General features: G+C 38.1%; 1 protein-coding gene and 1 pseudogene across 2 annotated transcripts in view; one reads left to right on the top strand and one right to left on the bottom strand.

Moving 5' to 3' along the window:
• TTN (titin) overlaps positions 1–26,676 on the top strand; it is a 272,150-nt gene that overhangs the window by 56,617 nt on the left and 188,857 nt on the right. Inside the window, exons 46-49 of the mRNA XM_081051210.1 lie at positions 11,928–14,708; positions 15,499–15,777; positions 17,573–18,136; positions 26,311–26,592. Of these exons, the coding sequence (XP_080907336.1) occupies positions 11,928–14,708; positions 15,499–15,777; positions 17,573–18,136; positions 26,311–26,592 (3,906 nt within the window). The remainder of the gene's footprint in view (positions 1–11,927; positions 14,709–15,498; positions 15,778–17,572; positions 18,137–26,310; positions 26,593–26,676) is intronic.
• LOC308498727 (cysteine and glycine-rich protein 2-like) lies at positions 9,773–10,580 on the bottom strand (annotated as a pseudogene). The gene is made up of 2 exons: positions 10,241–10,580; positions 9,773–10,014 (listed from the first exon to the last, which is right to left on the bottom strand). The product of its transcript is annotated as a cysteine and glycine-rich protein 2-like (transcript).

The following is a 26,676-nucleotide window of genomic DNA, read 5'->3' as shown; positions in this document are numbered from 1 at the left end:
ATTATCTACAAGCTCCTGTCCTGACTATTTCAAGCCTTCTTTTACCCAAAAACTTGTGTTTAAATATGTTTTAGAGGGTGAACCTGTTGTTTTTACGTGTAGTTTAATTGCCTGTCCAACTCCAGAAATGACTTGGTTTCATAACAATCGGCCTATCCCAACAGGTTTTCGACGGGTTATAAAAACTGAGAGTGATTTACATGAGCACTCTTCCAGCTTAGAGATCAAAAGGGTCCAAGGCAGAGATTCTGGAAGTTATAGATTATTAGCAATTAACAGTGAAGGGTCTGCTGAATCAACTGCATCATTGCTTGTTATCCAAAAAGGGCAAGATGAGAAATATTTAGAATTTCTGAAAAGGTCAGAACAGACAAATGAAAGCATGGAGACTTTAGTTGAAAGGAAAGAAGACAGGATAAAGGTTGACCTGAGGTTTACTGGCTCTCCCTTTAACAAAACACAGGATGTGGAACAAAAGGGAATGATGCGAACTATACACTTTAAGACAGTAAGTCCTGGCAAGAAAACAGATTTGATGTATGATGAAGAGTATTTAGAAAGTAAATCTGACTTAAGAGGATGGCTTAATATAGGTGAAAAATTCCTGGATGAGGAGACCAAAATGAAGTTACAACGTTTACGGGAGGCTAGGAAAATGTTAATGGAGAAAAAAAAATTTTCTGTTTTAGATATGTCATCTGAACTAAGCTCAAGAACTTTGAGAAGTGAAGCTAGTGATAAAGATATTCTGTTCTCTAGAGAGGAAATAAAAAGCAGGTCTCTATCTGATCTACCTGAAAATAGGGATAAGGTAGATCATTCAACTGAGGGTATTGTCCAAAATCCACATGCCTTTCCTAATCAAATGGATCAAAATATAGATTTTGGAAAATTTCCCACAAGCTTTCAAACTACTATTGATGAGGAAGTTCCCAAGACTGAAATAAGAATGAGCCAAGAAGCATTTCTAAGAGAAAGTCTACCAAAAGACCGTTTATATAGTAGGATCCTAGCAAATGAGACTACCCAAGCAAGAGGACAACTTGAAGAAATTATGACCAAAACTGAAATTGCAGCATCATCAGAGTGTATCACTAATGTATGGAAGAACAAGGAAACATATGAGACTCCTGAAGAGGTATCTCAAGTTATTATCCCACATGCCAGTGAATCTTTTGGTACATTTACAAATATTAAAGGAAATGAAGAAATAGATAGTGAAAGAATAAGAAAGGATGATTTGAAAGAATTACAACACTCTACTTCTACAAGAGTTGATAAATTTAAAACTGAACAGGAAGAAAAAAATGCAAGATTTTTTGAAAATACTTTCCAAAAACGTCTGCAACGTTGCCCACCTTCATTTCTTCAAGAAATTGAATCTCAAGAAGTTTATGAAGGTGACAGTTGTAAGTTTGTGTGTCATTTTCAAGGATATCCTCAACCCATTGTGACGTGGTATAACCATGATATACCAATCCCACATAATCGAGGCTTTATCATTCATACCTCTGAAAACTATTCAACATTAACCTTTCCTTCTGTGCTTCTTCAAGACGAAGGTTCTATTACCTGTGTGCTGTTTAACCAATACGGAGCAGTAAAAACAACTGGTATACTAAAAGTGAAAGCAAAACAATGGCATGGTAGCAAAGTACACAAAGTCCCAATGTTGCATGACTACACTGATGAGGAAGAAGAACTGGCATTGGTGTTTGACCAAGCAGAAGACATTTATCCATCTTTGAGACAAGAAGGCCACCCAAATCTCCAGATGTTACAAACTAACCCACCCGTTCCTCCCTCTGCAGACACAGAATTGCTTTCCTTTCCTGTTGAAATTCAGATAACAGCAGCAACTCCGACCCCAGAGCAGGATAAAGAGTCAAGAGAATTGTTTCAGTTTGAAGAGTTGGAACCTAAAGCAACCCCTAGAGATGAGGTTACCCAGTCACCAAAACACAAATTTGTATTTTCATCTGATATTACTAATGAGCCGCCAAAAATATTAAAAGAAATGCCAAAGCATGCCGGGTGTAGAGAAGGGGATTTCATAATACTTGAATGTTTACTATCTGGTGAGCCTAAGCCAATTGTAACATGGTTTCAAAATGGAGTCCTTTTAAAGCAGAACCAAAAGTTTCAGTTTGAAGAAGTTGACTGTAGCCACAGATTATATATTAATGGTGTTAATCCTCAAGATTCTGGAAAATATAAATGTGTTGCTGAAAACAATTCAGGAATAGTTGAGAGTATTTCAGATCTAATAGTGGAACCTGTCACTCACAGGGAATATAGTCAAGTAGAAAATATTGGTGGAATTTATGAAAAATATTCCAAAGATCAACAAATTCAGGGAGAATCTATAAGGGCACATTTTTATGATTATCCCACTGGTCCTTTTACTTCCCAATCTTATGTGAAAGAATATTCTATAAGGGAATATTTTCAAAACCTTGAGACAACTGAGCAGATACACCAGAAAGGCCATGTTCATTGCACATCTTCTAGAGAAAAACTACCCAGATTTATGCAGGTTGCTTCTAGGTCCATAAAAACAAACAGGCCTATCAGGGCTGAATATATACAATGTCAGGATGAAGGGAAAGAAGGGCGTGTAAATGAAAAATCAAAGCTGCACCAAGCAGAAGGTACTCTTTATCCATTTGTTGATTTCAGTGACATTAAAATTAGAAAAGAGGTCAGAAATGATTTTGGAAAACTTGGTGAACCAGAAAGGGTAAATGTACAAGAATATTCCCAAAGTGACCATTTCTCAAATATCCACTCTGAGAAAACTTTTGATAGATACGGTACAAAAGACTCAGCTTTCATTGTATATGAAGAACCCCTTGCTGAAGAGAGATACTACCCAAGAAGAAAGGTGAAGCATAGAATCATTGAATTTGAAAAGTTACAACATGTAGAAAAAGAAGTTCTAGAAAAAAGACCTACCAGGAAATCATTTGTTAATACTCCTCAAAAGAAGTCTGATGACATTGACTTTCCACTAAATCAAAAAGAATCAAGATCAAGTAACCTAAAGGGGAATATGTATCAGGCAGAGAAAATGTCTCCAAACATTGAACCAGATTCATCTAACATCGTAATGAATTTAAAGTTGCTTTCTTCTCAAACTCACAAGGAATGTGAAGTCCAGGAGAGGGAACAACAGAAAGAAATAGGTTTTATAAAGCAATCTACAATTTCTGAGAGGGCTGAACAAGAAGCACCTATTATATTTGACCTAAAGCAATTTCACTCTCAAATAGAAAATCCAGATTTAAAATTCCAAGAATTAGATAGTGATCAACCAGAAGATGCTTATTTTAAAATCCAGCCTCCTGCTTCTGAATCAACTGAGTATGCTGAGAACATTGTATTTGATCTAAAACAAATGTATTCTCGTATGGGAGATCCAGCTAAGGAGTTCAATGGGCAAGAAACTAGGCAACAGCAGAAAATGCCTTATCAAGAAGAAATTCCTAGTCCTGAAATATTACAATCTGATACACAGAATACCTCTAAAAGTGTGCAAAACAATATATTTACCAATCAAGAAATCTCATCCAGTCAGGAGTTTTCAAGTAGGTCTGTGATGGAGAAAAGTTGTATTGATGAAAAGACCTTTTATTTGGAAAAAGAAGTCCAACAGATACAGGAACAAAATCTGGAAAATTTAAACACTGATCATTCTCTTAAATTCTTTCCTGAAGAAATCCACAGTGAGTCAAGTGCCCTACTACAAACCTCATCTGTAGATGCAGATGTAGGAGAAACTGCTACTTTTGAGAAAAAACGTTCTTTAGAAAATGGAGATCAAAGTTTCATTTCACTTTTGAAAAAAGCAGCAAGTGAGGAAAAGTTTTTAGAGGTTTGTGAAATGGAGAAAGAACACATGTTGAAACCTGAGTTGGTATCATTTCAAAAACAGGATGGAGGGACACAGGGTTTTGCTACTGGAATTTTGAGAGACCACAAAGGTGGCGCTCAGGACGCAGACACACTCCACAGGAAACTCACCCCAAGCCAGTGCTTTCCATTCTTGATGACCGAGGAACAACAGACTCTAAATGAACAGATAAATGAAAACATTGATGTCTCTGAAGAAGAAAAATGTTATGAAGAAGTTCAAGTTCAAAATGAAACTCCTTTCTTTACTACTAAAGGAGAAAAGATAGAAACTTGTTTTTCTGAAAACCTTCCTAAATTGGACGAGGCACCTACAATGGAAGCAATGGAATCTGAGTTCTCCCTAACACAATATTTACTTGCTGCTGGAAAGCATGAAGTTCCAGAATCTAAAGACACAAAAGACAAGGCAAAACTTGTCCAGAGTGAATCAATCACATCTATGGAGGTTGAAGAAGTAACTTTCAACACTGTGTATGAATATTACAATCAACAACAGGAATCAGTAGGCCGCCCATTTTCTCCTGAATCTGATATTTCAATTGATGTGGGAAGTACAACCAGCGAAGAAATCTCTGAGTTAGATCAATTTTATACACCACCATCCTCTGTTGAACATTTTGAAACTCCAAAGTCTCCTGATTTATATTTTACTCTATTAGATCCAGCTAACCAATCCTCAACAATTTCAGGAGGTGAGACTGTTCAAAGAATTGCACATTTAGAGGAAGCTGTTGAAAGATACTCAACACCTTCTGAAGGTGAGATAGAAGAAAGATATTCCACACCCCCAGGGGAGACTCTAGAGAGATATTCCACACCTCCAGGGGAGACGCTAGAGAGATATTCCACACCCCCAGGGGAGACTCTAGAGAGATATTCTACACCTCCAGGGGAGACACTAGAGAGATATTCCACACCCCCAGGGGAGACTCTAGAGAGATATTCTACACCTTTAGGAGAAGAGATAGTTGAAAGAAGAGGACCAAACCCCAGTGGAAACTTTAAAAGGTACCCATCAAAAATAGAAAGGGAGGACAGTACGCCAAATGAGCATTTTCATACACCTACAGGAGAAAGAAATTCAGCTTATGAAATCTGGCGTTCTGATTCATTTGGCACACCCAATGAAGCCATCGAACCAAAAGACAATGAAATGCCTCCATCTTTTATTGAACCTCTGACCAAAAGGAAGATATATGAAAATACAACATTAGGCTTCATTGTTGAAGTTGAGGGCATTCCAGTTCCTGGTGTGAAATGGTATAGAAATAAATCTTTGCTAGAGCCAGATGAAAGAATCAAAATTGAAAGGGTGGGTAATGTGTGCTCTTTGGAAATTTCTAACATTCAAAAAAGAGATGGAGGAGAGTACATGTGCCATGCTGTAAACATCATAGGGGAAGCAAAGAGCTTTGCAAATGTAGACATAGTTCCCCAAAAAGAAAGAGCAGTGGCACTCCCACCTCCAGTAACACATCAGCATGTCATGGAGTTTGATTTGGAAAATACTTCATCATCAAGAACACCTTCTCCTCAAGAAATTGTCTTGGAAGTTGAATTAAGTGAAAAAGATGTCAAAGAATTTGAGAAGCAAGTGAAAATAGTCACAGTTCCTGAATTTACTCCCGATCATAAAAGTATGATTGTGAGTCTAGATGTTCTTCCATTGAATTTAGCAGATCCAAATATGGCGTCAAGGGGAGAAGAAGACAAAGATTTAAAAATTGACTTAGAAGTATTTGAAATGCCTCCTCGCTTTATAATGCCTATTTGTGATTTTAAAGTACCAGAAAATTCAGATGCTGTGTTCAAATGTTCAGTCATAGGCATCCCTAGTCCCGAAGTTAAATGGTATAAAGAATATATGTGTATTGAGCCAGATGATGTTAAATATGTGATTAGTGAGGAGAACAGAACTCACATCCTTAAAATTCGAAATGTCTGTCTTTCTGATAGTGCAACATACAGGTGCAGAGCTGTGAATTGTGTAGGAGAGGCTATCTGTCGGGGATTTCTCACCATGGGAGATTCCACAGCAGTTGCTATGGTAACAAAGAAAAGTAAAGTGACTTTAAGCAGTTTGAGGGAAGAATTAGTCTTAAAGAGCAAATACTCAGACAGCTTTTTTGACTTTCAGGTAGTAGAAGGGCCTCCCAGGTTTATCAAAGGTGTTTCTGACTGTTACGCACCATTAGGCACAACAGCTTATTTCCAGTGTTTAGTTCGTGGCTCTCCAAGACCCACAGTTTACTGGTACAAAGATGGGAAATTGATGCAAGGAGCAAGGTTCAGTGCTGAGGAAAGTGGCATAGGGTTCCACAACTTATTCATAAAAAACTTGGTAAAAGATGACGAAGGTGAATACAGGTGTGTAGCTACAAACAAATCAGGAATGGCCGAGACCTGTGCAGCACTCACCCTAATTTAAAGTTTCTTGTACAATGTTTTAATGCCTCAATAATTATTACACTTGATTTGAGTGCTTTCATATTTTCCAAATTATGTAGATCTAATATATTTCCAAATATGTCAATTCTATTTGAACGTATTACATTGAAGACGCTTGGGAAAACAGTTTCTCCGTGTAGACATCAAACATTTGTAACACATGTAAATATTCTGTTGTCTAAACTGTGGAATCATCACTTGTGTGATGCTGTGAAAAAATCAAGCACAATTAAATATCTCTTTGGCTACCTAGTTGCTTGTGTTTCGACTTTACTCTCATTCCTCTTCCTCAAAGTGTTTCAGCTGAATGCATTCTTTTAGCAGACAAGCTATGTATGTAAAGTAAAATGTAAAATGGAAGACCATGTCAGATGACCACAGAGACAAACTGGTAAGGGAAAATCGCCTCTCTGCTCTGGGTATAAGTCATTTTTGAAATTATAACCCTTTTGCAGCCAAATCTATGCTTATTTACTTGAACTTAGAATAGACAAACAACAGAAACCAGTTTTGCCCCACTGGTAGCTAACTCTATATTGGTTAGATATTGCAATCTTAATATATTTGGGGGCGTCTTTTTAACATGTTTTTATATTAATATATCTGTTAGTGTTTTAACTCTTGCTGGTTTTGAGGGGACCAGTGGTGCTCTCTGTTTGGATAGAGTTCATCTGGACATTTGCATAATGTGCAAATAAAGATCTTTCCACTTTTGGAAATACCTCATTTTCTCAATTTTCGAGATAGCATCAAGTTTGTGATGCATCATTAATTTAATATTTGCCTGGGGAAAAAAGAAGCTACCATATTACGTTTATATATAGATTTTAAACTGCAGTCCAATTTTAGAATCTTTAGAAAAAAGAAAGTGGAACATTTTTAGAATGGAAACATTATGGTAATTTGTATTTCAGATTATATACAAATAAAAGATAATAAGCTTTCCCATCATTTTCACTGAATTTCATTTTTAAAACTAATTGGAAATGAATAAGCATTCAAATTCAAGATTTATATGTTTCTAAAGTGACTTTTTTGTTTTTCACAATTAGAATTATAATACATTCACAAAATCCTTAGGATTGTACCTACATACCAATGTCAACATAAATCTTCTCACGTAAGTTGTAATAAGTATAGAAAAATTCAGGTTTTTTTTTTAATCTGAAAATGAGGGATTGGACAAAAAGTCCACAGAGGCGATCATTCGACTCTATGTGTCATCCCAGTATAACTTTTCTGAACATAAGTTAGTTAGAATAAATTTTACTTTTGCAACAGATGATGAGACAAAAATAGAATATAGTAATGAAATTATGAATCTTCCCTACCCCCAACTCTTAAATTACTCAGTTATCTAATGGCTATATTTGTCACTTGCACTGAATAATTTTTAAGTATCATGATTGTATTAAACATATTAATTTTAATTCTAAAAAATTAAACATTTAATTTAAACTTAATTTTCAAAAGAATTTATATATACAGTTACGTTTATGATGTTTATTTTATCTATTACCTTTTTACTCCCACAGTGAAAATTCCCTAAAAGCCTTCCAAATTAAAAAAGCAGTTGGGAATCTGTGCAGAACATAGAGCAGTCAGTCTTATACCCCCATCCCACCCCTTACCTCCACACAACCCCCCAAATTTTGTTTTACTGGTGTGATGTCACTATAACTCATGAAGATAGATACACAATTGTGGAACAATCATTTCTGTTTCATCCAGTGAGTACACAATATCTGTGATAATAATCATAAATATAATACTGTGTGTGCCAAGAAAAGGTATACACATGACTTATATTCATCTTTTGTTATCCGTATATATTATTACAATTTTAATACAGTTTTTTCATTTCTTAAAATGTGTATACATTTTTTTTGGCACCCTCTGTATATCACATCCTAAATCCCTGAAATAAAATTAATTCTATAGTTTGGGGACTTAAGGATTTATTCTTTTAGTCACATAATGGAGATTTAAGTAAATTAGAAATTCAGATATTTAGGAGGAAGAAAGGAAAAAAAAAAAGAAAAAAGTTTACCCAAATATTATAGGAGGAAGAAAGGAAAAAGAAAAGAAAAAAGTTTTAGTGCCTTATTGGATTGGCAGGAAGGGCTGAAAATATATACTTTTATTCATAAAAGAAAGAGGGCTTTATTTGATTTTGCTCATAGAATTCTGTTAGTCTTAAATGCATTATACTTGAGGATATGCAGAATAACAATGAATAAAAGAAAAGTAAGCCTTGCTCACATTTGGCTTATTTATTAATTGTTGTAGATAATGAAATTGAATTTTTTAAATTTTCCGATCCAATGGTACATAACTTAAAAGCCTGAAATATTAATTTCTCTGATGCTGTATAAAGAATTCATTGTATTACACATAGTAGAGTTTAGACATAATTATTAGCTGCCAATACTCCATGTATTTTTAACTACACTTTTCATGTTTCAGCATATTTGTATTCAATTAACTATCTTTTTTATGGTTACTACATTATGTTTAGAAGTAAGGGAAAATATTTCAAGATATTAGTGAGTAGGAGTATTGAACTACATTCATGTTCTTTCCCTTTACCGATGTTTTGGCAGTTTAAGTAAAGGGAAAGCTGACTTGAGTAATGCATTGTAGATTAAATGGAAGTTAAGTGGCCACCATTAGTGTATGAAATGAATCAGTGATTTTATGGCTACTAATTGAAATAATAAATGAGTATGTAGTCTATATGCTACAGATAAGTTTTACCATTATTTTTATAGCAAATAGATACTAGAATATTACCTTCTAATGCTTATACATTAGGACAGAAAAGAATTAAAGCATAAGACTATTCCATGTGACCCAAGTGGAGTAGACTACTAAAATAATAAAACTGCTTCTTAATAAGGCAATAAAACCATTATTAACAGGGCTATTCTACGTACCTAACAGATTTAATGAAACACCTAGTTCTTTGTTATCAAATGACAAGTCTTTCATCCTGTCATCCATGATATTGTTTAAAAAGTGTCTGTTACTCACTGCTTTGTTTTTCTGTTCTATAATGGTGTGTAGGTATTTCTTGTACAATAAAATATAATCACGTTTCTTTGTTCAAGCTGAAGTTTTATTTAAAATGAAAAAAAAAATCGTTCTTGAAAATGCTGATAAGGATACGGTGCTCTCTTCCTACTAGTCAGCCAGCCTATCCAAGGACAGTGTAACTTACAAGGTCTGACAATTATGCTCGCAAACTTTCCACTGTGCACTTACATGGTGCAAAGTTTGCGAACTAAATTGTCTGGCCTCATACAGTACTGAAGTGCTGTAGAATTTCACAGTAGCTTAGTTTTAGATTATCTGTGCCCAGATGATGTAGAGATTCTCAGTGTGTGAACTCGGTTCTGGGTGCACACCTTTACTGACTATGAACAAGGACTCCTGCGCCTTTGTCATAGCCAAATCCGTCGGGCCCAAAGTTCTTTGCATAGCAACCTTTACGATAGATTTCCCCTTCTTTTTCACTCAGAGCTCTTCATTCTTCCCACACTTGGCACATTGGAAACAGTTTTTGTGCCAGGGCTTTGTTTTTCTAATTATCTTCTCAGCAGCTTTAATGGAATTCCCACATCTGGAACACTTCTCAGCACCTCCATATTTCTGATCAAATTTATGAGTACAGTAGTACCTCGGATTTCGAATGTCTCCGTTGACGAACATTTTGGTTTACGAATGCCGTAAAGCTGGAAGTAAATGCTTCAGTTTTCAAACACGCCTTGGAAGTTGAACATGTCATGCAGCTTCCACTGCGTGCAAGATCCTGAGGCCTAGCTGTCTGCTGTTTTCGAATGCTTCCGAACTCAAACGGTCTTCCAGAACGGATTACGTTAGAAAACCAAGGTACCACTGTATTTGGATTTGTTACAAGCCTGTGAAGTTAAACACTCTCTGGCCTTGTTGAACAATCTCTCGCCATGGTCCATGGTGAGCATGCCAGCATTCTGGCCATAACCATAGCATTTTGGCCCATCCTTCTTTCCAAAGCAGGATTTGTAGTAGATCTCTTTATCATGAATTGTCACTTTTGTGCTATCTAAATTTTTCCTGCAAACCATGCACAGAAAGCAGCAGCAGTAGAAGCTTCTCCCATCACACTGTACTTCTTCCTCATGATACAGGGTCCTGCTACAGGCCCCAGACTTGTTCCCACATCCCCAGAGGAGCATTTTGATTCTGGAGGCAGGCCTACTCACCCTGGGCAGAGCTAAGGAGGGGGGGGACTATGAAGGGAGTCAGGAAGCCACAATCAAGTTTTTCATGTTGGAGATGTTTTCTCTCATTTCTGATCTTCCCATTTTCTTTACTACCTTGACTTGACTTCAGTCATATTTTAAAAGCTTTGCTGAAATACTGTGGCAGTTTACACAGGCAAAAGATGGCCTACATTTCTTGCCACTGAAAACAGTTATTTCTCTTACGAATTCAAATTAAACATTCCTGTAGTTTTTGACGTTCAATATTATTTTATATTAGTTTCAAGTGTATAGCATAGTGGTTAGACATTTATATAATTTAAGTGATCCCTCTAACTAGTACCACCTGACACTATAGATAGTTATTACTGTATTATTGATTATATCCCTATGCTCTACATCCCCATGACTATTTTGTAACTACAAATTTATATTTCTTAATACCTTCACCTTTTTTCACCCTGCCCTCAACACATTCCTTTCTATCACCCTGATAGATCGAATGCCTATCTGGCACCAGACTTAGTTATTACAATATTATTGACTATATTCCTTACGCTATACCCTACATCCCCATGACTACTGTGTAACAACCAATTTGTTCTTCTTAATCCTTTCCCCTTTTCATCCAGCCCTAACCCCCCTCCCATCTTAAAGATATCCCTCTAACATTCCTTGTAATACTGGTTTGACGGTGATGAACTCCTTTAGCTTTTTCTTGTCTGGGAAGGTCTTTATCTGTCCTTCAATTCTAAATGATAGCTTTGCTGGGTAGAGTAATCTTAGTTGTAGGTCCTTACTTTTCATAGCCCCTTATTTGTTAACAGTGACTTCAGTTTATAAGTAGTAACTAGAATATAGATGTTTTATTTTGAAAATAATCACTCTCTGTTTTGATAATGACATTTTTAAACTTAGTAAATTCTAAATGTAAATAATTCTGGATCTTTTTAGAAATTGATTTAAATAATCCTGGATTCCTTTATTATAAATATTTAGCCAGCAGTTTCTCAAACTTTAGAATTGGGGTTATATCATGAAAGAAAACTCATAAGAACATCTTTAAAATGTATAAATTCTAACACTAGTGAAGTGGATTGAAAGTTGCATTAGTACAGTATTTATAATCATATAATGTGATATAATAAACTAAGGTTAAACATTTAGAAATGTGCTTTTTGATAAGTTAAGCTCATGATAATCTAATGATTTCAGGAATAAAGCAGAAGAAGACCATCAGTCGGTGTATAATTCTTTGACTTTTATTTTTTCTGTTGAATAAAATTGATAGTAAAATAATCATCATTTTTCCCCATACAGAGTTTTCTAGTTATCTTCTGTCTGCTGAGGAAGAAGGACACCAAACCTCTAGCTCTGACCTTCAGTTATCTGATAGAAATGAAACACTTGAACTTTTTTCTGAACCTCCAGTTCATTCAACTAAATTCAATTCCCAAAAGGAAGGCAGTGTCCCAGTTTTCATCAAAAAAGTGTCAAATGCTGAAATAAGCCTAGGGGATGTGGCTAAACTGTCTGTTACTGTCACTGGCATTCCCAAGCCTAAAATTCGGTGGTTCTTTAATGGAGTAATGTTAATGCCTTCTGCTGACTACAAATTTGTTTTTGACGGTAATGATCATAGCTTGATCATTCTGTTCACAAAACTGGAGGACGAGGGAGAGTATACATGTATTGCCAGTAATGAGTATGGACAGACAGTATGTCGTGCTTATATAAAAATAAATGCCAAAGGAAAGGAACACAAGGAGACTGAATCAGAATCAGCAGTGGAGAAATACCTGGAAAAGCTTGAAGGTCCTTATCCTCCTTCCTTCCTTAAGGAGTTAAAACCAATTCACTGTGCTCAGGGTCTCCCTGCCATTTTTGAGTACGTGGTGATTGGAGAGCCTGCACCCACTGTTTTGTGGTTCAAAGACAACAAGCAGCTTTGCACCAATGTTTATTATACTATCATTCATAATCCTGATGGTTCTGGGACATTCATCGTCAATGACCCTCAGAGGGAAGATAGTGGCCTCTATGTCTGTAAAGCAGAAAACGTGTGGGGTGAGTCCACCTGTGCTGCAGAATTGTTTGTACTTCTGGAAGACACAGACATGACTAATGCCCCCAGCGAAGCAAAGTCCACACCAGATGCTCCTAAAGATTTTCCACAGGTATCGTTAAAGGGCCCTGCAGTTGAGGCATTTGACTCAGAACCGGAAATTGCAGCTTTTGTAAAGGACACCATTTTGAAAGCTGCTTTAGTTGCAGAAGAAAAACGACAGCTTTCGTATGAGCATATTGTTAAAACAAATGAACTGAACAGTCAAGTTACCTTAGAAGCTGAGCAATTGCAATCCACAGTCATGTTGGAGCAGGATATACCCACTCCTGAAAACACCAGGGAACTTCCTTCCTTCAGTGCCACTCTTCCTATTCAGCCTATCAAGGAACCACCTCCCATTTTACAGCTGCAGGCTGTCCAATTCCAGAAAACCCTCCCCAAAGAAGATATTCTAATGCTTCAGGAGCCTGTGTCACAGGAGGTTCTATCAGATACTGAAAAAATATTCCCAAATCCCATCTCCATAGAAGAAATTAGTTCATTAACAGTTGAGCCTCTGAAAACTTTAACTGAAACTGAAAGGAGTTATCTGCAGTCTTTAACAGAAGAACCTCTAACATCTGTGGCCAAAGAAGTACTTTTACCAAAAGAAAAGACAAAAGACTTTGTCTCAGTCGACAAAGAGCAAATAGGGACTCTTCCAAAGCAAGAGGCACAAAGTGCTCTCATCCTGAGTCAGAACTTAGCAGAGGGACATGTGGAAAGTTTCAAGGGTCCTGAAATTGTGGGCTCTGAGGTAAACTGTGAGCCCCAGGTCCTTTCAGAACACATGTGCATAGAAGAAGGTGCAATTTTGATGGAAAGTGCGGATCACCTGAAAAGTACAGGGCAAGATTTTGCGGCCAGGACTGAGGAAGGCAAGTCCTTAAGTTTTCCACTAGCATGTGAGGAAAAGCAGGTACTGCTTAAGGAAGAGCATTCTGACAATTTGGCAATGCCCTCTAACCAAATCACTGAGTGTAAGAAAGAGCCCATGGCAATAAAGGGCTTGCCTGAAGTGCAGGGAAGTGACATTCTTTCTAAGGAAAGTTTGCTTCCTGGTAGCCCAGAAGAACAAAGATTAAACCTGAAAACCCAGATTCGTAGGGCTTTGCAAGCAGCAGTGGCCAGTGAGCAAACGAGTCTTTTCTCCGAGTGGTTAAGAAACATTGAAACGGTGGAGGTCAAGGCCATAAACTTCACTCAAGAGCCCAAACGCATTATGTGCACCTACCTTATTACCTCAGTGAAGTCTCTAACAGAAGAATTCACCATCGCTATTGAAGGTATTGATCCTCAGATGGCTGACTTGAAAACTGAATTTAAAGATGCTTTATGCTCTATTATATGTGAGGAGAGAATGATCTTAACAGCTGAAGATCCTAGAATTCAGAAAGGAGCCAAAATAGACTTGCAGGAAGAAATGGATTCTTTTTCAGATTTACAGGTGGTTGAAGCAACCACTGAACCAGAAATTGAATCTAAATATTTTGTCTCAACACAAGAGGTCAGTTATGTTCATGTAGAAAGTCAGGTCAAAGCTGTGGATACCATAACTGTCCCTGATGGGGTTGCTATAGCTGCTATCTCTGATGAAAAACAGGATGAGTTACCGAAACCATCCGACTTAAAAGAGAAGGCCTCTGAAAGGGGTCCTGAGGAGGCTGGTAGTGTAGAGATACAGAAAGCTGAGGGCAGTGTCATCAAAGAGGATGGCCCTGTTATACATCAGCCCTTGGTGGACACCATTGCTGAGGAAGGTGACATCGTAAAATTCACATCATCCATAACAAATGCCAAAGAGGTGAATTGGTATTTTGAGAGTAAACTGGTGCCTTCAGATGAAAAGTTCAAGTGTTTACAAGAACAAAATACATACATGTTAGTTATCGACAAAGTAAATGCAGAAGAACATCAAGGACAGTATACCTGTGAGGCTCTGAATGACAACGGAAGAAAAGCAACTTCGGCAAAACTCACTGTAGTCAAAAGAGGTTGGATTTTAAGGATTAAATGGATCAAGCTCTAACATTCACTGGGTTGTAATGTTTAGGTCTGATCACTGAATTTCTACTTATCTGCCACTGCCAGAATGCAGTTGATGTAGAGTAAGAATGAAGTCACAGACATAATCATGGTTATTAACTCTTCTTTTTCCATACTGCCATATTGGATAATATGGTAGATCTACGTTACTATTTGTTTTTAAAATAAAACATGTTTTCATGTTTTGTAATACCAATCCATACGCATTTTAGATTATTTTTATATAAAAATACTTTAATAACATGTAATCAAAAGCTGTCAGTGAACACCTAGCCACTCAAAATTGCCAGTCTCATCCCTAAATTCAAAATAACCATGATTAATTGTCCATTTATGTTTCTTGTTTCTATTTCATTTTTACTGTTGTTTCGCTTATCACTTTATATAGTATATCATGTTTTTTCACATTATTCTCAGTGTTCCTAGTCAGCATGGTATATTTAAAAGATACATCATGTTATGCATGTAAACCAATAGCATCACATTTTAATATTTTTTTCACAATTCACTGCAAAATAATGATTGCATATGTTGAAAGCTGCTTATTGTCTCCTTTTGCCTTCAATGGTGTTTCTCATTTTCCAGTCACTTGTCTTAAACTGCTGTAGTCCTTCTCACCAATTTCAACTTTTCACAACAGTTTCACTTCATTAACGGAAACAAAAGTTAGAAGGAAAAGAAAAATGTGTTGTGCCTAATAAGGAGGTGCCTAATAATGCACTCTGCTTCCCTTTACAGCTGCCCCAGTGATCAAGAGGAGAATCGAGCCCCTTGAAGTAGCTCTGGGTCACCTAGCCAAATTCACCTGTGAGATCGAAAGTGCCCCCAATGTCCGATTCCAGTGGTTTAAAGCCGGCCGAGAAATTTACGAGAGTGACAAGTGTTCCATTCGATCTTCACATTACATCTCCAGCCTGGAAATCCTGAGAACCCAGGTTGTTGACTGCGGCGAGTACACCTGCAAAGCTTCCAATGAGTATGGCAGTGTCAGCTGTACTGCCACACTAACTGTGACAGGTAAATGACATACACTGAATCAGATGTTATCGTCTCACTTCATATTGTTGCCTAATTTGTTTTTCATACAGGTTCAAGAAGTGCTTGTCCTAGCAACTGGAGAGACCAGTATCCAAGATGGTAACATGGTCGTTAGGTACTATGTGGGACTAGAAATCATCATTTACAGTCATATTTCTAACAACAGCTAAAGAGAAAATAAAAATAATTTATTACTTTGAGACAAATGTTAAGGAATCATATGAGTAGCAGCTCCTGAAAGTTTGTTTTTGAGGGGTTTTGTTTGTTTTCTTCTTTTCTTTTTTCAACAACCAGCTTGGTGGAAATATCTTGGATAACTACTAATGGCTTGGCCCTTAATATAAAAAAATTCAGGAAAGTTTGGTGCTACTAAAAAATAAATGATATCCCAATGAATTTAATAATTTGAGACCATTTAACCAATTAAAAACAGAATTATAAACTGAGAAAAGACAGAGCATAAGATTAAAGTTAAACAAATCCTAACATGAGACAGGGAGCTAGCAAAGGACTATAACTTAGGATTCTCACTCCGAGCTTTATTAATAATTTAAAAATAAGAACAACTACACAAATACTCTGTCCCAATATCTTAATTGACACACAGGATGACTTTTGAGTAGTTAACGCTCATCAAGTGTTTGAATTTCCTCATTAAAAAAAAAAACTAGCGCTCTCTTTCTCTCTCTCTCTCTCTCTCTCTCTCTCTCTCTCTCTCTCTCTCTCTCTCTCTCTTTCTCTCTCTCTCTCTGTCTTTTTTCCCAAGGGAAAATGTGCTTATAAACTATGATTCAAGATCAGGGATAGCAATAACCCATGTTGTTCAGAGAAGCCATGCGCTAATGTCCGAGTGGCACAGTCCCTTGGTCTTCTTTTTTCAATGAGAGAATGAAGGGAAAAGGCAAATGCTGTATGTCTGTTTGCCCTGAAAACCCAGGGTTCCATGCAGCTTCCTTGCCTCTTTAAATCTTTTACATATCAGACCATCTGAAACCTAGGCCCATGGTGACCCAACCAGTGGTTTTCACTTTGTGATCAAAGAGTCTCCACGCAATCACTTATATGGCTTTATTCTTAATGACACTTTTGGAAATGTGTCTACCCAAATGAGACCAATTCAGTAACGGGACTAACACCTGTGCTTCAAATAGTAAGAGAGAAAGGAGGAAGAATTTTTAAAATATCAGAAAGAGATTCCTAACGGCATGTTTCAAAATGCAGAATGGAAGTGGGAAATTACTGCTTAAATATTTGGACAAGTTTGGAATGACTTAGGGTTGCATTCAGAGTTGAGCCATGAAGCCGTTGCTGGTGGTTGACATGAGGGTTAGAGAGACTTTATAAAACTGCTCAAACTTTTTATCGCATACTATTCCTACTCTTCAAGTACATTTTCTTTCTCTTTCTTCCATAGTCTTCTACTCAGCCAGAATAAAAGTATCAGCTGAATCACTTATCAAATAATTAAAATAATGAATCAGCTACTAATATGGACAAATCTTTAACAATAGTGAGTTAATGTTGCTAAACAAAGGAGCATTTGTTCTTTCCTTTGATGGAGACATTTAAAGTACTGTCTCCCTCCTCTGTAAAGAACACCTTCATCCTCTCCTGTAACAACTCTTTCATCTTATTAATACATTACACTATTTTCAATAATGTCTCATGTCTATCTAAAGATATAATTCATTTTTTTTCTCTTTCTTGAAATATATCATTACAGCAAGAGCTTTGGTGGGGACAAAATGTAATGCTGGGAACATTTCTTTTGCAGAGGCATATCCACCAAGCTTTCTCTCCAGACCTAAGTCAGTTACAACTTTTGTGGGTAAGGCAGCGAAGTTCCTCTGCACAGTGGCAGGGACGCCTGTGATTGAAACCATTTGGCAGAAAGATGGAGCTGCACTATCACCTTCCCCTAACTGCAAGATTTCTGATGCAGAAAACAAACACAGTTTAGAACTCTCAAATCTTACCATTCAAGATAGAGGAGTTTACTCTTGTAAGGCTTCCAACAAGTTTGGAGCCGACATCTGCCAAGCTGAGTTGATCATCGTCGACAAACCACATTTCATTAAAGAATTGGAGCCTGTGCAATCAGCTGTCAATAAGAAGGTCCACCTTGAATGCCAAGTAGATGAAGACAGAAAAGTCACCATTACATGGAATAAAGATGGGCAAAAGCTGCCACCTGAGAAAGATTATAAGATCTATTTTGAGGATAAAATAGCATCACTTGAGATTCCTTTGGCCAAACTAAAAGATTCAGGAACCTATGTTTGCACAGCTTCAAATGAGGCTGGAAGCAGCTCCTCTTCAGCGACAGTAACTATCAGAGGTAAGAAATGTGTGAATATTATTTTTCACTTCCTTTTCTGAAAGGATACCTCAGTAGTGAAATTTTTGACAAATAATACGGTCAGTGTGGTTTGTTATTAAAATTATTTCACCCAAGCAAACCTTTTGGTGTAGGGAAATCCTGTCATTGTTTGATTTTATTTTTTTAATCTTCTTCAGAAATCACTTACGTTTGTTCTTTTAAGACTGTCTGCCATTAATGAAGTTTGCTTAAAATTTCTTCTAAAGAAGTTCAAGTGTCTGGGAGATCCTTAACTATTCTTCTTTTATAAAATTGCTCTTTGTGTAAATAGAGTTTGCTTGTTTTGTTTCTTTGTTCATTTTTTAAATCAAGACACTGGGAAAGTGCTTTCACATCATGGAAACATGGAAGGTTATTGAGAGCACCACAACCTTTTCAGAAATGTCATGCAGATTATTTTATGTGTGTGCCTTTTTGTTGTATGTGCCTACGTATCTTTTGTGGAGTTTATGTTTCAGGTATCTTTTCCTTTTTCTTTTCTTGGTAACTTCATGTAGAGCCACCATCCTTTGTGAAGAAGGTGGATCCCTCCTATTTAATGCTCCCAGGTGAATCAGCACGCCTCCATTGCAAGCTGAAAGGCTCACCTGTGATCCAGGTTACTTGGTTTAAAAATAACAAAGAACTTAATGAGAGTAATACAGTCCGAATGTCTTTTGTCCATTCTGAGGCTATACTTGATATTACGGATGTAAAAGTTGAAGACAGTGGGAGTTACTCATGTGAAGCAGTGAATGACGTGGGCAGTGACAGCTGCAGTGCTGAAATAGTTATCAAAGGTTTGTTTGCTCAGTTATTGTCCACTGTTTCACCGAGAAAAGATTTTCTGTTTAATTGCTCATAACGCATGACTTATACAACTTATGCTTTCATGCTTTTGTAGAACCACCTTCTTTCATCAAAACTCTTGAGCCTGCAGATATAGTGAAAGGAACAAATGCCCTTCTTCAGTGTGAAATCTCAGGCACTGGACCATTTGAAGTTAGCTGGTTCAAAGACAAGAAGCAAATTCGAAGTAGTAAAAAGTACAGGTTGTTTTCTCAGAAGTCTCTGGTGTCTTTGGAGATTTTTTCTTTTAATAGTGCAGACGTTGGTGAATATGAATGTGTTGTTGCTAATGAAGTTGGGAAGTGTGGCTGCAGTGCAACACACTTGCTAAAAGGTTAGTTCTTGAAAAACTGACATCTCTTCAATAAATTGTCAAAATTGCTTTTTTAACTCGTGGAAGGAAAACTGGTACTGTCCCTTCTTCTCCTAACCTTTAAAAATACGTTTTGCTTTTGGTTTCACCTGGGACCTGGGGGAACAAAGTCAGTGACCTTCATCCAATCTTATCCTGAGACCAGTGTAAATATTTAATCTCTGATAACAAATGCGAATTACATAAAAGGACATTTTGTCAGCGGATAACCATGTATCTTCTAGGCTTCTTTCTCTTGGATAGAATTGTAATTCTTCTTAAATTTTATTTCTTCTTCTAAATAACCAATACTATGGGATAGCACTATTGGACAAGATAAATGTCATCTAGATAAAAACACAAATATATATAGTGTTGAAAGTGTTTGGGAATTGATAAGCTTTGTATGCTCTCTTTCTTTGACTAGAACCACCAACTTTTGTAAAGAAAGTAGATGATTTTACTGCACTAGCAGGACAAACTGTTACCTTACAAGCTGCTGTGAGAGGGTCACAACCCATTTCTGTCACATGGATGAAAGGACAAGAGATCATTAAAGAAGATGGAAAAATCAAAATGAGCTTTTCCAGTGGTGTTGCGGTCTTAATAATCCCGGATGTTCAGATTAGTCTGGGGGGCAAATACACATGCCTGGCTGAAAACGAAGCTGGAAGCCAAACATCTGTTGGGGAATTAATAGTTAAAGGTTCGTGTAGGAACATTTTAACTCTGAATCCACATTTCCACTTGAAAATGAAACACTGATATGCATTTTGGAATTCTAACTATTTAATGCCATTATAGAACCTGCCAGAATTGTTGAGAGAGCAGAACTGATCCAGGTGACAGCAGGAGACCCAGCCACGCTGGAGTACACAGTCACAGGCACCCCAGAACTCAAGCCCAAATGGTACAAAGATGGGAGACCCCTGGTTGCCAGTAAAAAGTATCGAATAAGTTATAAAAACAATGTTGCCCAACTCAAATTTTATTCCACTGAACTACACGATAGTGGCCAATACACATTTGAAATTTCCAATGAAGTGGGCAGCAGCTCCTGCGAGACAACTTTCACTGTATTAGGTTAGTATATTTGGAAGCCTACGCTACATATTCCTTTGAAACCCAACAAGCAACTAAAAATAAAATCCCTGAGCACTTCTCCATATTGACCCTTCTTCCCTTTTGTGCCATGAACAGATCGAGACATCGCTCCATTTTTTACCAAACCTCTACGCAACGTGGATAGTGTGGTTAACAGTATCTGCAGGCTGGACTGCAAAATCGCTGGCTCCCTCCCAATGAGGGTGTCCTGGTTTAAGGATGGTAAAGAAATAGCTTCTTCCGACAGATACAGAATAGCATTTGTGGAAGGCACAGCTTCTTTGGAGATAACCAGAGTAGACATGAATGACGCAGGGAATTTCACTTGCCGAGCTACAAATTCCGTGGGAAGCAAGGACAGCAGTGGAGCCCTGATTGTGCAAGGTTGGCTGGAGACTGCATTTCATTCTTACTCTAGACACTGTTCAAATTACATCTTCTTCCCTTAGGTCGCACCTCTTAACTCTTTGAAATTCTTTCTTATACCCCTTCTTTAGAACCACCCAGTTTTGTAACTAAACCTGCGTCAAAGGATGTTCTGCCCGGCTCGGCAGTCCACCTGAAGAGCACCTTCCAAGGGTCTATTCCTCTTACAATCAGATGGTTTAAGGGTGACAAAGAATTGGTTTCCGGTGGAAGCTGCTATATTACCAAAGATGCTCTAGAAAGTTCCCTGGAACTCTATGCAGTAAAAACCTCCGATTCAGGCACATATACCTGTAAAGTCAGCAACGTTGCCGGAAGTGTGGAGTGCAGTGCAAACTTATTTGTAAAAGGTTTGCCGTGTTTTCTTGACATCCTTGTGCTACCATTGTTATAAGGTCTTTCCTCTTCCACATGTTTCTTAATAACTTCTTCCTTCCACAGAACCTGCTACATTTGTTGAAAAGTTAGAGCCATCACAGCTCTTAAAGAAGGGAGATGCCACCCAGCTAACCTGCAAAGTAACTGGTACTCCTCCAATTAAAATAACATGGTTTGCAAATGACAGAGAAGTTAAAGAGAGCAGCAAACACAAAATGTCTTTTGTGGAGTCCACTGCAGTTCTAAGACTTACAGATGTTGCCATAGAAGACAGTGGTGAATATATGTGTGAGGCCCAAAATGAGGCTGGCAGTGACCACTGTGGTAGCATTTTAATAGTCAAAGGTTTGTGTTCACATTGCCCGTTGTGTTACCAAAGTTGTAGTCCACGCCACGGATTCATCCACCATTAACTTAAAATAATTCCTTTTCTACTATAGAGTCACCTTACTTTACCAAAGAATTTAAGCCAATTGAAGTGTTGAAGGAGTATGATGTCATGTTGCTGGCCGAGGTGGCAGGCACACCTCCCTTTGAGATCACTTGGTTCAAAGACAACACAACTCTGCGAAGTGGTAGGAAGTACAAAACCTTTATGCAAGATCATCTGGTTAGCCTGCAAGTCCTCAAGTTTGTAGCTGCAGACGCTGGTGAATACCAGTGTCGGGTGACCAATGAGGTGGGCAGCAGCACCTGCAGTGCCAGGGTGACTCTAAGAGGTTAGTGTTGGTTCAAATGATGGACGAGCTCTTCTGCAGAGTCCATTCTTTAAAAAAAAAAAAAAAAAAAAGAAAGAAAAAAAAAACATGCCAGTTTTTCTGTAGAGCTGGAATTGATTTGAGAATTCATTCCTCTATTAGAACCCCCAACCTTTGTAAAGAAGATCGAGAGCACCAGCTCCCTTCGAGGAGGCACAGCTGCCTTCCAGGCCATTCTGAAGGGCTCCTTGCCAATCGCAGTGACTTGGTTAAAAGACAATGAGGAAATCACAGAAGATGATAATATAAGAATGACCTTTGAGAACAATGTGGCGAGTCTGTACCTCAGTGGCATAGAAGTCAAGCATGATGGGAAATACGTCTGTCAGGCCAAAAACGATGCAGGAATACAAAGATGTTCTGCGTTACTTTCAGTAAAAGGTTGGTTCAGAAAGTTTTAGGAAGGAAAATTCAGATGTAAGCCTTTCAGCAGAGCAATTCACGACCCACCCCTATCCGTTTGTTTTCTATAGAACCTGCAACAATCACCGAGGAGGCTGTGTCTATAGATGTCACCCAAGGAGACCCAGCCACTTTACAGGTTAAGTTTTCAGGGACTAAGGAGATTATAGCCAAATGGTTTAAAGATGGCCAAGAACTGACTCTGGGCCAAAAATATAAAATCAGTGTCACTGACACAGTCTCTATACTGAAGATTATTTCTACGGAAAAGAAAGATAGCGGAGAATATACATTTGAGGTCCAAAATGATGTTGGGAGAAGCAGCTGCAAGGCTAGCATTAATGTATTAGGTTGGTATTGCTTTTCTGTGGAGACAAACTATGCTCCTTCATCTTAACAATTTTAGAGAAAATACAAATTGGTGGATTGACCTAACTTTTATTTTTTTATTTGTTTGCTTTTTCATTGCATAGATCTTATCATACCTCCCTCATTCACCAAAAAGCTGAAGAAAATGGACAGCATCAAAGGGTCTTTTATTGACTTAGAATGTATAGTGGCTGGGTCACACCCCATAAGCATCCAATGGTTCAAAGATGACCAGGAAATATCGGCTAGTGAAAAGTACAAGTTTTCTTTTCATGACAATACTGCTTTCTTGGAAATCAGTCATCTGGAAAGTAGCGACAGTGGGACGTACACTTGTTCTGCCACTAATAAGGCAGGACACAACCAGTGCAGTGGCCATCTGACAGTCAAAGGTTGGCAGTTTTTATCTCCACCCATCAAGAACTTATTGCTGTCTCATTTCTTAATTCTTACCTTCATTGCTCTGTTCTAAAATGATCCATTCACTTCTTTTTCTTTCACCTCAGAACCCCCTTACTTTGTGGAAAAGCCACAGTCCCAAGACGTCAATCCCAATACAAGGGTTCAATTAAAGGCTCTTGTGGGTGGCACTGCACCCATGACAATAAAGTGGTTTAAAGATAACAAAGAGTTGCACTCGGGAGCCGCTCGCTCAGTTTGGAAGGATGACACCTCCACCGTTCTAGAGCTCTTTTCAGCCAAAGCTGCTCATTCTGGGACCTACATTTGCCAACTAAGCAATGATGTTGGCATAGCAACCAGTAAAGCCATTCTCTTTGTAAAAGGTCTGGTCTCTACATCTTCTCACTTTCTTGCTTGTCTAGATGTTCTTGAGGGGAGGGAAGAGGCTTTAGAAATAAATTTTGCTCGTTAGCCTTTGTTTTAAAAAATGTCCAGCATTACACTTTTTCTCCTTCCATCTTTAGAACCTCCTCAATTCATCAAGAAGCCCAGCCCAGTATTAGTGCTGAGGAATGGACAATCTACAACATTCGAATGCCAAATATCAGGCACTCCTAAAATCAGAGTCTCTTGGTATCTGGATGGGAATGAAATAACAGCCATTGAGAAACATGGCATTTCCTTCATCGATGGTTTAGCCACTTTCCAAATTTCCAGTGCCAGGGTAGAAAATAGTGGGACTTACGTCTGTGAAGCTCGTAATGACGCAGGCACAGCAAGCTGCAGCATTGAATTAAAAGTGAAAGGTTTGTTACCGGACCTACTTTCCACTTTAGCTGTGCCGAGAGCAAGGTCGTGGGTCTTCCCTTGAGTAAGCTAGTCTCTGTCTTCCTTTTGACTCTTTAGAACCTCCCACCTTTATCAGGGAGTTGAAGCCTGTGGAAGTAGTGAAAGATAGTGACGTGGAGCTGGAGTGTGAAGTTATGGGGACATCTCCCTTTGAAGTCACTTGGCTGAAGAATAACAAGGAAATTCGAAGCAGCAAAAAGTATACCCTGACTGACACAGTGTCGGTGTTTCATCTCCATATAACCAAGTGTGACCCTTCAGATACTGGTGAATACCGATGCCTTGTGGCCAATGAAGGTGGCAGCTGCTCTTGTACTACCAGAGTCTCCCTGAAAGGTCAGTCATACACACAAGGAGTAAGCTGCCAAAGAAAAATTCTGTAACGCTGCTTAATTTTATGATTATGGGTAGGAGTGCAAATATACCTCTTCTTTTCACACTATCTAATTTAATCACAGAACCGCCATCATTCACTAAGAAGATAGAAAACGTCACTACTGTTTTGAAAAGTTCTGCCACCTTTCAGAGTACTGTGACGGGCTCTCCTCCCATTTCTGTAACCTGGCTAAAGGATGATCAGATTCTTAACGAAGATGATAATGTTCATATTTCATTTGTGAACAATGTGGCCACGCTTCAAATCAGAGCTGTAGATAATGGACACAGTGGGAGATACACGTGTCAAGCCAAGAACGAGTCAGGAGTTGAGAGGTGTTACGCTTTCCTTTTAGTGCAAGGTTTGTAAGCTGTTTCCTTTCGGAGTTAGTATGTGGAGACGATTTCCTAAGCACGCCTATTTCTAGTGGAATTATCAACACAACTCATCCACATTTTACTTCTCACTGCAGAACCTGCTCAAATCCTCGAGAAAGCTAAATCCGTCGACGTTACTGAGAAAGACCCAGTAACCTTGGAGTGTGTTGTGGCTGGAACACCAGAACTCAAAGTGAAATGGCTTAAAGATGGGAAACAAATTGTGCCCAGTAGATATTTTTCGATGAGTTTTGAAAATAACGTGGCCAGTTTTAGGATTCAGTCAGTAGTGAAGCAAGACAGCGGTCAGTATACTTTCAAGGTGGACAATGACTTTGGAAGCAGTAGCTGTGATGCCTACTTGAGAGTGCTAGGTTTGTATCTGGACCCCCAGTTAGCTTTCCTTATTTATATTGTGTCCTCTGTAAACCAATGGCAACATGTTAATGGATATGTTTTGCTGTTTGCATTGGACAGATCAAAATATTCCTCCGTCATTCACCAAAAAATTAACCAAAATGGATAAAGTTCTGGGCTCTTCTATTCATATGGAGTGCAAGGTTTCTGGCTCACTTCCTATTAGTGCTCAGTGGTTTAAGGATGGAAAAGAAATATCTACAACTGCAAAATACAGACTTGTCTGTCATGAGAACACTGTGGCACTAGAAGTTAATAATCTGGAATTAGAAGATACTGCGAATTACACATGCAAAGTCTCAAATGTAGCAGGGGATGATGCATGCAGTGGCATCTTAACTGTGAAAGGTTAGAATTTCTTTCCCTCTTCTTGATTCTTTTTTGTGACTGCTTTTAAAATGTATCACTCTTATCTTGTATCCTTTAGAGCTAAAGGTCTTAATAATTCTGTATCTTTATGTACATATTTGAGTTCAAGCAATATTCAGTCATTACCTCTTTTCCGTGCTGTTTCTTATATGTCCATAAAACTGTCAAAGTAATTCAACTACAGGAATTTAATTAAATATATTTCTCTTAAAATATCTAGAACCACCAAGCTTCCTAGTGAAACCTGAGCGACAACAAGCCATACCTGATTCCACAGTGGAATTTAAAGCAGTACTAAAAGGAACACCACCATTTAAAATAAAGTGGTTTAAGGATGATGTGGAACTTGTCTCTGGACCTAAATGTTTCATTGGCTTAGAAGGGTCAACTAGCTTCTTAAATCTCTACTCAGTGGATGCTTCCAAGACCGGACAATACACTTGCCAAGTTACCAATGATGTTGGTAGCGACTCTTGTACTACAATGTTGCTTGTGACAGGTGTGCAAGTTTGATTGTTTTATGTTTCTGTGTACCCTGTGGCTCTGGTCCTTTCTGTGATCTGTCACAGTGCATCCACCCAATCGAGAAAGTGCCCTTCTTTCTAACACCGTACACTGTTTCTGCCAGGCATTGTTCATGCTTTTCTCTTTCTGCATACTACCTGACTTAACTTTTGTTATTTCTATCTGTTCCCTCCTAAACTTCTCTTTCATTCACTCTCTAGAACCACCAAAGTTTGTAAAGAAATTAGAGGCATCCAAAACAGTGAAAGCAGGTGACTCGGCACGACTCGAATGCAAGATAACCGGATCCCCAGAAATCAGAGTTGTGTGGTACAGAAATGAACATGAACTCCCAGCCAGTGATAAATACAGAATGACTTTCATTGACTCAGTGGCAGTCGTACAGCTGAACAATCTCAGTACTGAGGACAGTGGGGATTTCCTTTGTGAGGCTCAGAATCCTGCTGGCAGCACAAGCTGCAGTACCAAGATTATAGTAAAAGGTAGAGAGCTCTTTCTTCTGTTCCTCATTGCCTGAAACCTTCTTCTCCCCTGGGTATCCTAGCTCTTTCTTCTTTTACTGTCAT

This window comes from Rhinolophus hipposideros (genome assembly GCF_964194185.1).
Source record: "Rhinolophus hipposideros genome assembly, chromosome: 6".
NCBI lineage: Eukaryota > Metazoa > Chordata > Mammalia > Chiroptera > Rhinolophidae > Rhinolophus > Rhinolophus hipposideros.
The sequence above is the reverse complement of the archived record's forward strand: the minus strand, read 5'-3'. Positions and strand labels throughout refer to the sequence as shown.